The sequence below is a fragment of the Sinohyriopsis cumingii genome, chromosome 16 (assembly GCF_028554795.1).
Source record: "Sinohyriopsis cumingii isolate HCF-2022 chromosome 16, ASM2855479v2, whole genome shotgun sequence".
NCBI lineage: Eukaryota > Metazoa > Mollusca > Bivalvia > Unionida > Unionidae > Sinohyriopsis > Sinohyriopsis cumingii.
In genome coordinates, this window is record NC_142976.1 from 41,680,567 (window position 1) to 41,693,466 (window position 12,900).

At 36.1% G+C, this 12,900-nt stretch overlaps 1 protein-coding gene across 16 annotated transcripts in view; it reads right to left on the bottom strand.

Annotated features, from left to right (window-relative positions):
• LOC149780294 (uncharacterized) overlaps positions 1-12,900 on the bottom strand; it is a 222,413-nt gene that overhangs the window by 186,971 nt on the left and 22,542 nt on the right. The window contains exon 1 of one of the 16 annotated variants that reach the window (XM_089937112.1): positions 8,349-8,784. The exons of the other annotated variants lie outside the window; for them this stretch is intronic. Within the exon in view, the coding sequence (XP_089793238.1) occupies positions 8,349-8,444 (96 nt within the window). The 5' untranslated portion in view covers positions 8,445-8,784. Of the gene's footprint in view, positions 1-8,348; positions 8,785-12,900 lie in introns of those variants that run through there. 16 annotated transcript variants of the gene reach the window in all.

The window sequence follows — 12,900 nt, forward strand, 5'->3', positions numbered from 1 at the left end:
AGACTTACTGAACTGCCCCTGGATGTAATAATGTGTATCTATCACTGGAACCATAGACTTACTGTACTGCCCCTGGATATGGTAATGTGTATCTATCACTGGAACCATAGACTTACTGTATTTTCACTGAATAACATGGTAATTTGTATCTATCACTGGAATCATAGACTTACTGTACTGCTCCTCAATATGGTAATGTGTATCTATCACTGGAACCATAGACTTACTGTACTGCCCCTGGATATGGTAATGTGTATCTATCACTGGAACCATAGACTTACTGTATTTTCACTGAATAACATGGTAATTTGTATCTATCACTGGAATCATAGACTTACTGTACTGCTCCTCAATATGGTAATGTGTATCTATCACTGGAGTCATAGACTTACTGTACTGCCACTGGATATGTTAATCTACATCTATCAATGGAGTCATAAACTTAATATATTGCCACTGGATATGGTTATGTGTATCTATCACTGGAATCATAGACTTACTGAACTGCCCCTGGATGTAATAATGTGTATCTATCACTGGAACCATAGACTTACTGTACTGCCATTGGATATGGTAATGTGTATCTATCACTGGAACCATAGACTTACTGTACTGCCATTGGATATGGTAATGTGTATCTATCACTGGAACCATAGACTTACTGTACTGTCACTGGATATGGTAATGTAGATCTATCACTGGAACCATAGACATACTGAACTGCCCCTGGATATGATAATGTGTATCTATCACTGGAACCAGAGACTTACTGAACTGCCCCTGGATGTAATAATGTGTATCTATCACTGGAACCATAGACTTACTGTACTGCCATTGGATATGGTAATGTGTATCTATCACTGGAACCATAGACTTACTGTACTGTCACTGGATATGGTAATGTAGATCTATCACTGGAACCATGGACATACTGAACTGCCCCTGGATATGGTAATGTATATCTATCACTGGAACCATAGACGTACTGTACTGCTCCTTGATATGGTAATGTGTATCTATCACTGGAACCATAGACTTACTGTACTGCCATTGGATATGGTAATGTGTATCTATCACTGGAACCATAGACTTACTGTACTGCCCCTGGATATGGTAATGTATATCTATCACTGGAACCATAGACATACTGTACTGCTGCTGGATATGTTTATGTGTATCTATCACTGGAACCATAGACTTACTGTACTGCCCCTGGATATGGTAATGTATATCTATCACTGGAACCATAGACTTACTGTACTGCCCCTGGATATGATAATGTGTGTCTATCACTGGAACCATAGACTTACTGTACTGCCATTGGATATGGTAATGTATATCTATCACTGGAACCATAGACTTACTGTACTGCCCCTGGATATGATAATGTGTGTCTATCACTGGAACCATAGACTTACTGTACTGCCCCTGGATATGGTAATGTGTATCTATCACTGGAACCATAGACTTACTGTACTGCCCCTGGATATGATAATGTGTGTCTATCACTGGAACCATAGACTTACTGTACTGCCATTGGATATGGTAATGTGTATCTATCACTGGAACCATAGACATACTGTACTGCTCCTCGACATGGTAGTGTGTATATGTCACTGGAATCATAGGCTGACTGAATTGCCCCATCATATGGTAATGTGTATCAATGACTGAGATTATATACTTATTGTATTTTCCCTGGATAACATGGTCAAGTATATCTATCACTGGAATCATACATAGACTTATTGTACCTTCACTGGATAAAATTGTGATGTATATCAATCACTTGTATCATAGACTTACTGTACTCCCCTGAACAACATCGTAAAGTGTATCAATTAATGGAGATCACATACCTTCTGCATTGCCATTGTTTAAGATAGTAAAGTATATCAATCACTAGGAACATATACTTACTTATTTTCTGATGGGGAAGGGGGTATATGAATCATTATAGTTTAAAAAAATAATAAAAATTATAATTCTCAGCTAATTGTTATGCACAAATAAAAATGCCAAGGGCCAGTGTAGAACAAAGTGGATCAAAGATCCTTTGCTAGTGAAGATAGGACTAATGGTGCATGAAAAATTAGGGGCTATTATAATTGCAGACAACATAGTATTTGAAAACTCATTCAATCAAACTTCTAGTCAGTGTTCTATTCCTCCTCCAAGTCCAAACTAGGTGGTAATCCATCCTCTATTATTGGCCTCCATTACCTCTATATCGGGCCTTTGTTACAAATGAATTAGTCATTTTTGTACCCGAGTGGCCACAGGGTTGATACAAAAGGGAGTTTCCACTTGATGTCCCCTAGAAACTAGCAGAATGTTTTTGTTAGATACCACAGCCTTTGAGCAACTGTAAGTATAGATCAGATCCAGGAGAGACGTATACAGACATGCAAAGCAGAGGACCTGTAGCCCTTTTGTTTTTGAAAATGCAAGGAACAGCTTGACATGGACAAAGGGTGTGCTTGTAATATGAAATTCCTGTTGACCACAAATGCAAAAAAACCCATCAAACTATGATACCGATTTTGCAACTTTTGTTTTACAATGCAAACCAACACATACATGTGAATGCAAGTATTGCTAGAGTACATTTACTGGAACAGAGAGGGAATGAAGGAAGGTTTTTCAGATATCTTGGGGAACAGTTCTGAAAATAACCTTCAAGCCATCATTAAAATCAGAATGTCAAATCATGCAGAATCTATATTCAAATTGCCTTTGTGTCACAAGTTCTGCAGACTGTATGACATCTAACATGTGACCAAAAAATGAAAGCATACACCTCTAAGTATTGCTCAAGATTCAATTCTATAAGCACATGTAATAAAGGGCTCCATTTCAAAGATCACTCATGAATACTTAACCATTACCCCAAAACTAAAATGACACACTGTGCATCACAAGTCAATTATCAGATTAACAGTTTGACATTTCTCAAAGCACATAATTTTTACATGTAAATAGTATGGTCAACATATCCAGTTTTTGGACGTAGATTTACATTAAATTTGCAAAAATAGTTCCAAGAATGTCTCTGGTATCTGGAATATGGAGCTTCTGGTTTGTAGGGGATTTTACAACAAAGAATTTTGAAGAAAAAATCAGTTCCAAACCCAAATAGTTTAAAGAGAATTTCGAATCGAAGAAGATCCGATTTTCAGAAGTTTCACTCTACATGCCACCATTGAAGTTTCAATCGCTAACAGTAAATAGTTGACAATTATGGAAGCCACCTACCATGTTATCGTAATGGACAGCAGTACTGATATACAAACAACACAATTATTTGCAATTTAGGTTACTTGTAGTCTTCCAGGACATTTATATTATTAACTGGGTGCTCTTAGTGACTACTGGGATTCAGAGATGCAATTGTATGGGAGTCAAAGACTAGTTCCAAAACAGATTGGATAAAGTTTCTTAATCACTGAGTCCACCAACCAGTCTAGCCAGCAGGCCTTTTCACACCCCACTTTTGCATGTCTGTCACTGTGTCCTTGTGTCCATCTGTTCCCCGGATCACCTTTAAACCCCAGACTCCATCTACACTTAACTGAGGGAGGGTCACAATGCTTCATTAAGATGAGTGGATGACAAAGGTTTGGGATCCTGACAGCAGCCAATGGGAAAGGTGAGGGTGGAGGTCAAAGATTATATTTTCATACAGTTGTAGGTTCATGTAATATGGCCTCTTTAATGTAAGCTGACTGCACCTACTGTATATGCCTGCTTATAAGACAAGTCCAACTGCAAACCGCACAGGCCCAGATCTGCCATCCCATCATGTACCGGCAGATTTGGATCTGTGCAGTTTGTTAGAAGTAATCAAGAGGACAAACAACATGGACCCTGATCTGCAGGCATGTTTTGTTACAGTAGATAAGGATCTATGTTGTTTGCATTAGGACTCGCCTTATAAGCAAGTACATACAGTATGTTATACTGAATTAGTGAAATGTGATTATATTTGGTACATTTTAAGAGGATTCAAAGATGATAAGAAAGCTTTTAGATCCTGGATGCAGCTACCATGTTGAGCTAAGGACGGGTGTCAAAGTCAACATTTTCAAAGGTAACATGGACTCTATCTTGTAGTTCAAACTTGATCCAAATCAGCTTCAGGAAAGTGGTCATAGTTGTTATGATGTTCCATGATGAAAAGAAAATGAAACAGAAGATTTTAAATCCTAAATGCAAGCCCAGAGTTGGGGAGGTACAGATGCAGGGGTGGGGGTTAGAATATTAAAACTTTTTGACATCTGCAATAGCTTCACTCTCTAGTTTTCAGTTTTATTCCAAACAGACAGTACATGTATATATATTCTTAAGTACGAGAAAATACCTCTTCCATTTTGTGTGTAGACCAGACACAAAGATTACCAGAATGTTCAATGGTTACATTTGAATGATACAAATTCAACCCTCTTAGTATGCTTGCATAACAAGACAGCTTCTTTTTTCCAAGGCAAACAAAACAGCTGTAAAATTCAATCAGGTAAAATACATTTTCAAACAAATGCAAAGCTGGAATACCTAAAACTCCACAAACCAAAATGGATATAATTCAGCCTATGCATTGCCATTACCCAAAATCAATACTTCTTATGTACACATGCCTATTAACATACTTTCACTAGTCTCTGTGAGTAATTTACAAGATATTTTCAAGGTTGTAATACCCATATAAGAAACTGTAATTAGATTACAAAACAGTAATTATTTATTGACTGGTTAAGTTTACAAGCGTATCAGCTAATTCTTTAGGATGATTTAAAATTGGGTTTAAATTATCGAATGTTCTTTCATGTCCAACTTCAAAATGCATAGACCTTGATCTGCTGTCACATGATCTGATGGAAAATCTGGGTATATATTGCTTGTTCTAATTATTACTCCTAGCAAACTGCATAGACCAAGATATGCCAGCCCAATGTTATTTGAAGACCTGGGTCTGTGCAGTTTGCAGTTGGACTTGACTTTGAAGCAAGTAATGTAAATTCACTATTTTTTTGTAGAATATCAAATTTCAAAGATTTCACAAATTGCAAAACAAATTTAATTAATTCAACAAAGAATTACCCTTCCATGTTAACAATAAGATGCCTTCCCCCAATTCATCAATTAAGCAATCCCAAAAAATGTAATTTTTCACAAAACTACGTGTACAAAATTGAGACTCACAAAAATAAATGAATTTACAGAATTCAAAATATAGCCAGGATACACATGTTACCCCATATCCTATAATTTTTGTCAAGAGTAAAATCTCGTGCACAACGGATCATGCCAAGTCTTGTCAATTAATGGCAGGTAAAGATAGTATGTCCAGTTCTCTATACATGACGATTACTGAGGCATACATTATTACTTCTTTCTCTCATTCACATCAGTAAAAAACACAATGAAAGAGTGCAAGGAAAATTACAACTACTACAATACCCACACCTTTCCATATTATCCTGATTTTATCAATGTACAAATTTAGCCATTTTACACCTTGAACGACTTGAAAATCTCAACAATTTCCAGGCATGTCCTAACAACAAGTGTATAGAGGTGATATATCATGTGCTGCATACAGATGTGTTCCAATCTATATTAACCATGGCAAATAAATCTACATATCAACTGTGACTCAGTGGTTAAGGAATTGGACCTGTGACCAGAAGGGTGTGGGTTCAATTCCCACAAATACTGTAGATAAACTTGGATTGGCTACTGTGGTGGTCCTTGTGCAATGCACATTTTCTTGCCTTGGCATGATATAGACTTTTGTTACTATTGCAGTGCCAGAAAACAAACACACACAAAAGCAACAAAAATAACACATTAGAACTCCAATTGGAAGTTAAAGAGTTTGAAGCCCAAGTGTCAAGAGCTGAGTACCTGCATTAATATATTTCTCCATGGCAATAAAGTAATTAATACATCACTCTTTTAAAGTCAAAACTTTTAATTCACGTCTCATACTTTGAACAAAACTTAACAGCATACAAAACATTTGTCACTTGCATATGATTTTTGCTCTTCGACATAATTTGGTCAATATAAGAATGATGTACAACAAATTTATTTTCATAAAGAAAATGCATTTTCCAAGACAATGAGTTTCATTTCTAAGGCAGTATATAATTCAATAAATATTCGTAATACATCTGTACATGTGCATTGGAATTTTCCCCATTAAAATAATAATGTAACATCCTGGGTATGAAGCAGTGAAATGTTTTAGATCCAGTGTGTTGTGACTAATTCGTCATCTTATATTCTGTTTTAAAGATTTGCCATGAATTCACTTCCTATAGAAACTTAAAATATATTTTATGTATGGTTTGGTGTCGTTTAACACCATTTTTCACATCATTATAGGCTATACATGGCAGCCAGTATATTTTATATATGGCTTGGTGTGGTTTAACACCATTTTTCATATCATTATAGGCTATACATGGCAGCCAGTACATTTTATGTATGGTTTGGTGTGGTTTAACACCATTTTTCATATCATTATAGGCTATACATGGCAGCCAGTATATTTTATGTATGGTTTGGTGTGGTTTAGCACCATATTTCACATCATTATAGGCTATACATGGCAGCCAGTACATTTTATGTATGGTTTGGTGTGGTTTAACACCATTTTTCATATCATTATAGGCTATACATGGCAGCCAGTATATTTTATGTATGGTTTGGTGTGGTTTAGCACCATATTTCACATCATTATAGGTTATACATGGCAGCCAGTATATTTTATGTATGGTTTGGTGTGGTTTAGCACCATATTTCACATCATTATAGGCTATACATGGCAGCCAATATATTTTATGTATGGTTTGGTGTGGTTTAACACCATTTTTCACATCATTATAGGCTATACATGGCAGCCAGTATATTTTATGTATGGTTTGGTGTGGTTTAACACCATTTTTCACATCATTATAGGCTATACATGGCAGCCAGTATATTTTATGTATGGTTTGGTATGGTTTAACACCATTTTTCATATCGTTATAGGCTATACATGGCAGCCAATATATTTTATATATGGTTTGGTGTGGTTTAACACCATTTTTCATATCATTATAGGCTATACATGGCAGCCAATATATTTTATATATGGTTTGGTGTGGTTTAACACCATTTTTCACATCGTTATAGGCTATACATGGCAGCCAGTATATTTTATATATGGTTTGGTGTGGTTTAACACCATTTTTCATATCATTATAGGCTATACATGGCAGCCAATATATTTTATATATGGTTTGGTGTGGTTTAACACCATTTTTCATATCGTTATAGGCTATACATGGCAGCCAATATATTTTATGTATGGGTTGGTGTGGTTTAACACCATTTTTCACATCATTATAGGCTATACATGGCAGCCAGTATATTTTATGTATAGTTTGGTGTGGTTTAACACCATTTTTCATATCATTATAGGCTATACATGGCAGCCAGTATATTTTATATATGGTTTGGTGTGGTTTAACACCATTTTTCATATCATTATAGGCTATACATGGCAGCCAGTATATTTTGTGGATGGTTTGGTGTGGTTTAACACCATTTTTCATATCATTATAGGCTATACATGGCAGCCAATATATTTTATATATGATTTGGTGTGGTTTAACACCATTTTTCACATCGTTATAGGCTATACATGGCAGCCAATATATTTTATATATGGTTTGGTGTGGTTTAACACCATTTTTCACATCGTTATAGGCTATACATGGCAGCCAATATATTTTATGTATGGTTTGGTGTGGTTTAACACCCATTTTCACATCGTTATAGGCTATACATGGCAGCCAATATATTTTGTGGATGAAGAACATTGATGCATGGGAAGCTACTGTCAAGCTTTCTCACATACCTACATAGGTAGAGCTGAGGCTTGAACTCACACGGGCAGAGGTGAGATGTACGAGTCGTCTGTAAAGGCAAGTGCTTCACACTACTCAGCCACCCAGGGACCATATGTTTTATGTACAAGAACAGTACAATGTAAACGATATAGCCACCTTGGGAAATGGCTAAAACATAAAGGTGACATTATATACAGATTATTTTTTTATGAAAAATATATTATACTGGGTACTGAAAATTGGGCTGATGTTTTACAAGGTGGCTGATTTTGAAGATTTGCATTAGTTTAAATTATGACACTGACAGTAAACAAACCAGCAAGAATACTGAAAAATCAATTGTAAATTTCTTTACATAGCAGCAAAATCAATTTAATGATCAAAATTGAGTTATGAGATGAATGTATTAGTAACACAATACTTGTGGTTTAAAAACTATCTGCATCTTACAGCCCCTGGTTGTTCCACTGGCTCCTTCCATGTAACTTTCTTCCCCAGACTGGGACTTCCAGAGAAGCTCCTGTCAAGCCTATCATCCCTGTCCATCTTGCTACACTATGCCCAGTAAATCCACAGTTAAGTACAGAGTCCAATGGTCACTGAGCATTCCACATCATGAATCTTATTACTCCTGACCACTGTCCATCTAGTACTCCTGTACTCCAGGCAGACACTCACACAAGAAAAGTACTCATCCAAAAAGAATCAAACACTAAAGACGCCGTGCTTAGCACCAGACTGTGCATTGTCCTTGTTAAACCGTTATAACTACTCTTTTCAACCTGCTACCTCACAAAGGAAGGGGGAACGATTTCCCCCTTGATTTCACTAAATCCCCTGATTTCCTATTGTGAAAGTCTTGTGTGCAATTCAAACACTATTCATTCTCTATTGAATCTGTGCTGATTAATGGGTTAACACAGGTAAGTTTATCTTCTTATGATAGGCCAGGCGGGAAGTTTGGATGGCAGCTAATGACATGCCTCCACACGCTAGCCACATACCGCCTTATGCATCAATGAGCATAATCTTAAACAATATACTGCAGATCACAGCTTTGTGTTTATTTTCAAACTAGAAAGACATAGGAACATGAGTAGGGAGAGCAGAAGGGGTGAGGGAACAATGGTGTGCCAACACTGCTCAATTTGACTGGAAAAAGAAACCCTGTACTTTATATTAATACTAAAAGATTCCTGTGAACTTAAAATAAACACATCTTTATTGTCCAACCAGTATTTCAAGTACTGATATAAGCAGAAAAATAAGATTACAAACAACAATTGTAGCTACTGTCCTTTGGGGAAAGACTTGGTAATGACTGGGATCTGTGGGCCTGGGATCTGCAAGAAGGGTTAGAGAGGGGCACAAAAGCAATATGTACCAGCTCTAATCTTGTACTTTTTTTCTTCAAAATATGAAATGTCCATTGAACTTGAACTTACGAACAGATATCATCAAACCAAGAAATCAAATTCACTGTCTTGAATGGAACCAAGTTACATAAAAAAAGGTGTATAATAAAATAAAAAGTACATTCAGAATTCCTACTATTGTACAATGTACTAACTGGAATCTCCCACATCTGTGCACCATCAAGAAATCATCTCATTTTCTACACATAAAGAGTTTTATTTCCTGTATATTATTTCTACCATAATTCAGTTATCATATCTACTCATTTGTAAAATGAGTCAAACTGCAAACAACAAAGATCTTAATTTGCCAAGCACAGTCCACCTGTAGATCAGGGTCTAGTTTGTTCTACTGAACTGCACAAACCCAGATCTGCTGATGCATTATGTGAGGCAAGATCTGAGTCTGCGCAGTTTGCAGTTGGAATTGCTTAATAATTAAGTATTTATGGTAATATCATAAATAAATGTATCCATCTATTGCATACCACATGTACTTGTGTATAAGTTGAATCCAGCTGCAAACAACATGGACCATGATCTGTCTTCACATAATGCGCCAGTAATCAGGGTCTATTTTCTTTGGTCTACTAATTACTCCAAGCAAACTGCATAGGCCTAGATTTGCCAGCACATTATGCAACAGCAGATCAAGGTCTGTGCACTTTTTTATATTTTGACTCGACTTGTAAGTGATTACATACAGTAACATAATCTGGATTTTAAAAAATTGTAATAACTAAAACAAAAGATGCAGTACTTCCTAACCTGCTTTTCTTCACATCAATCAGAACCACACATTTTTGTGGAACTGAATTATTATTACATTCTTATCACAAAATTTTATGATTATTATCCTGTAGCAATTCATTAATTAAATTTCATTCTTCCTCTAATGCTTTCTTTTTATTTTCAGCAGAGAAATTGAATTGATTTGCTTGACACATATACAGTGTGACCCCACTAGAGCACGCTCTTTTATAACACGAATTCGGATATAACGTGGTTGTAGTGTGGCTCCCGAAATTTCATATACATGTATTTTCCTTGTACACAAAAAATTCTTTTTTAAAAGTACAAAAAAACGTAAAATTTTTTTTATCATTTTGAGGAAGAGATTACGTATGAATAATACAAGATGATCGTGGCGTGGCTCCTGAAATTTTTTATGTATTTTTCTCATACATGAAAAAGTATTTTGCTTTAATGATTCTGCACCTTTCCATTTTGGAGAAGTAGCCTTTGTTGGCCATATTAGATATCAGACATGCATATTATATCCATTTAAAACCAACCAGACATTGTATGAAGTCTTCTGGTAAAAAAGCACAATTTCGATATGATCAGCCATCAAGGAGAAGTATCAATAATGAGATTTTCCAGACGGCCATGCTAGAGGTCAGAGTGGCACCATTTTCACTGACATGAACTAGATATTGTAAGTATTCCAGTGAAAACACCATGCTGATTCATTCAATCAGAAGTAGTGATAAAAAAAATTTCAAGATGATCACTGTGGTGGTCATATTGAATATCTGAGTGGCACAATTTTCATTAAGGACCAACATCACATCATAAGAAATCTTTTAGCAAAATGCCATATTGACACAGACATCCATTCAGAAAGAGTAGAAATTACAAGATGCTCAAAATGGCAGCAGCCCCATTTTCATTTCCGATCAACTAGACATCATAAGAAGTCTTAGTGTAAAATACCCCAGGGTTTTGGATCAACTAGACATCATAGGAAGTCTTAGTGTAAAATACCCCAGGGTTTTGAATCAATCAGACATCGTAAGAAGTCTTAGGGTAAAATACCCCAGGACCATTTGAATACGACTTTTGGTTCAGAAGAATTATTGATAAGATTTTCAAGATGGCTGCCTTATAAAACATCAGCTTGGCACCATTTTCATTTAGGAACAACTGAGCCTCATAAGAAGTCTTTCAGTGAAAACTCCACATCTGATATGACCATGAATTCCAAAGGAGTGCAGAAGCACACTTTTCAAACTAGCCAATGTGGTGCCCATATTAGACACCAGATTGGCACCATTTTCATTCAGAACCAACTAGACATCATACAAAGTCTTCTGATCAAAACCCCATGCTAATATGACTTTCCCTTCAGGAGAAGAAGCAAAAAAAAAAAAAAAACATTTCAAGCTGGTTGTTGTGGCAACCATATTGGACACCAAATCAGTGCCATTTTCATTTAAGACCAACTAGACATTATTAGGATTTCCTTTTTTAAGTGAAAAACCCATGCTGATATAACCACTCATTCAGGAGTAGAGATTTTCAAGATGTTTGCCTTGGTGACCATACTGGTTGTCCGATTGGCACCATTTTCATTTAGAATCAACTAGACATCTTAAATAGTCTTTCAGTGAAAACCCTGTGTTGATATGACAGTACTGATAACAAGACTGAGTGGCACCATTTTCATTTGGGACCAACTCAACCAATGAATGAAAGAGCGGCAGTAGTTTTGGAGGAATGGTAATGACAAACTTGCACTAATGGATGGACAGATGATGGATAACAGACAATCAATGACAGACTACAGACAAAAGACCATCCTTTAAGTTCTTCTGATCTATGACCAGTACAGCAACAACAGGAAATAGTATAAACAATTTGGGGCAGATCTATATTTTTTCTGTTGGGGATCGATTCTGGGAAAGGGGTAGTTTACTCTGCTTGAAATGGCCAACTTTCTCATTTTACTAAAGAATGTACAACTGTATGTGGAACTGGTGAAGGCATCCAAACCCCCTTTGAACAGACTATCAGTATTCTAAGTAAATTGTTTATTGAATGACATTGTGTCATTATTTGCATATACAGTTGTACTATCACCGTTCCCCACTACATATAAATCCACTGAATTTAAAGCATCCTTCCACACTTAATGCAAATTTGATTATTTATTAATACATGTATAACTCTCTGGAATCCCTCATCTAAAATACCATCAGACCACTGCTAAAACCATGTACTGTACATATGTACCTGTAGCGAGCCCCTCAGAAAACCAATATTTACAAATTAAAAATCAATAAGTTATAAAGGTTTAAAGTTATAATCCACTTCATATTACACTGTACCTGCACCTAGCCATGTAACCTATTGTCAAACAACCTATTATGGGCCTTCTATAAGAATCGTTATGTCGCATTACTACACAATGCAAAGTACAGTTTATTGAAAATGGCTACGATTGCTACATTTTTCTCCCTTGGGCTTTAAACTGAAGAACTTGTGTTGGGAAAGCAACGTTAGGACAAGATGGGAATTTGGCATGTTGACTTAACTCAGTGATGACGTAGAATATTTGAAATTCAACACCTTCAAGGACTGTTCATTACAAACAACATCCCATATAATAATATGAAGTCCATAAACAAGGACCATAACTCTGTCTAAAATTGAGTAGTGGAGACAAATACCCATAGAAGACATGTCTGGGTTGATGAAACAATGATGATATTGAGGTGAATCAGAATGTTTGAGCTGTGTTGATTACAAGCAACATAGTATATATAAAGATAAGAAGCTCATTGAAGAGGGACGTAACTCTCTCC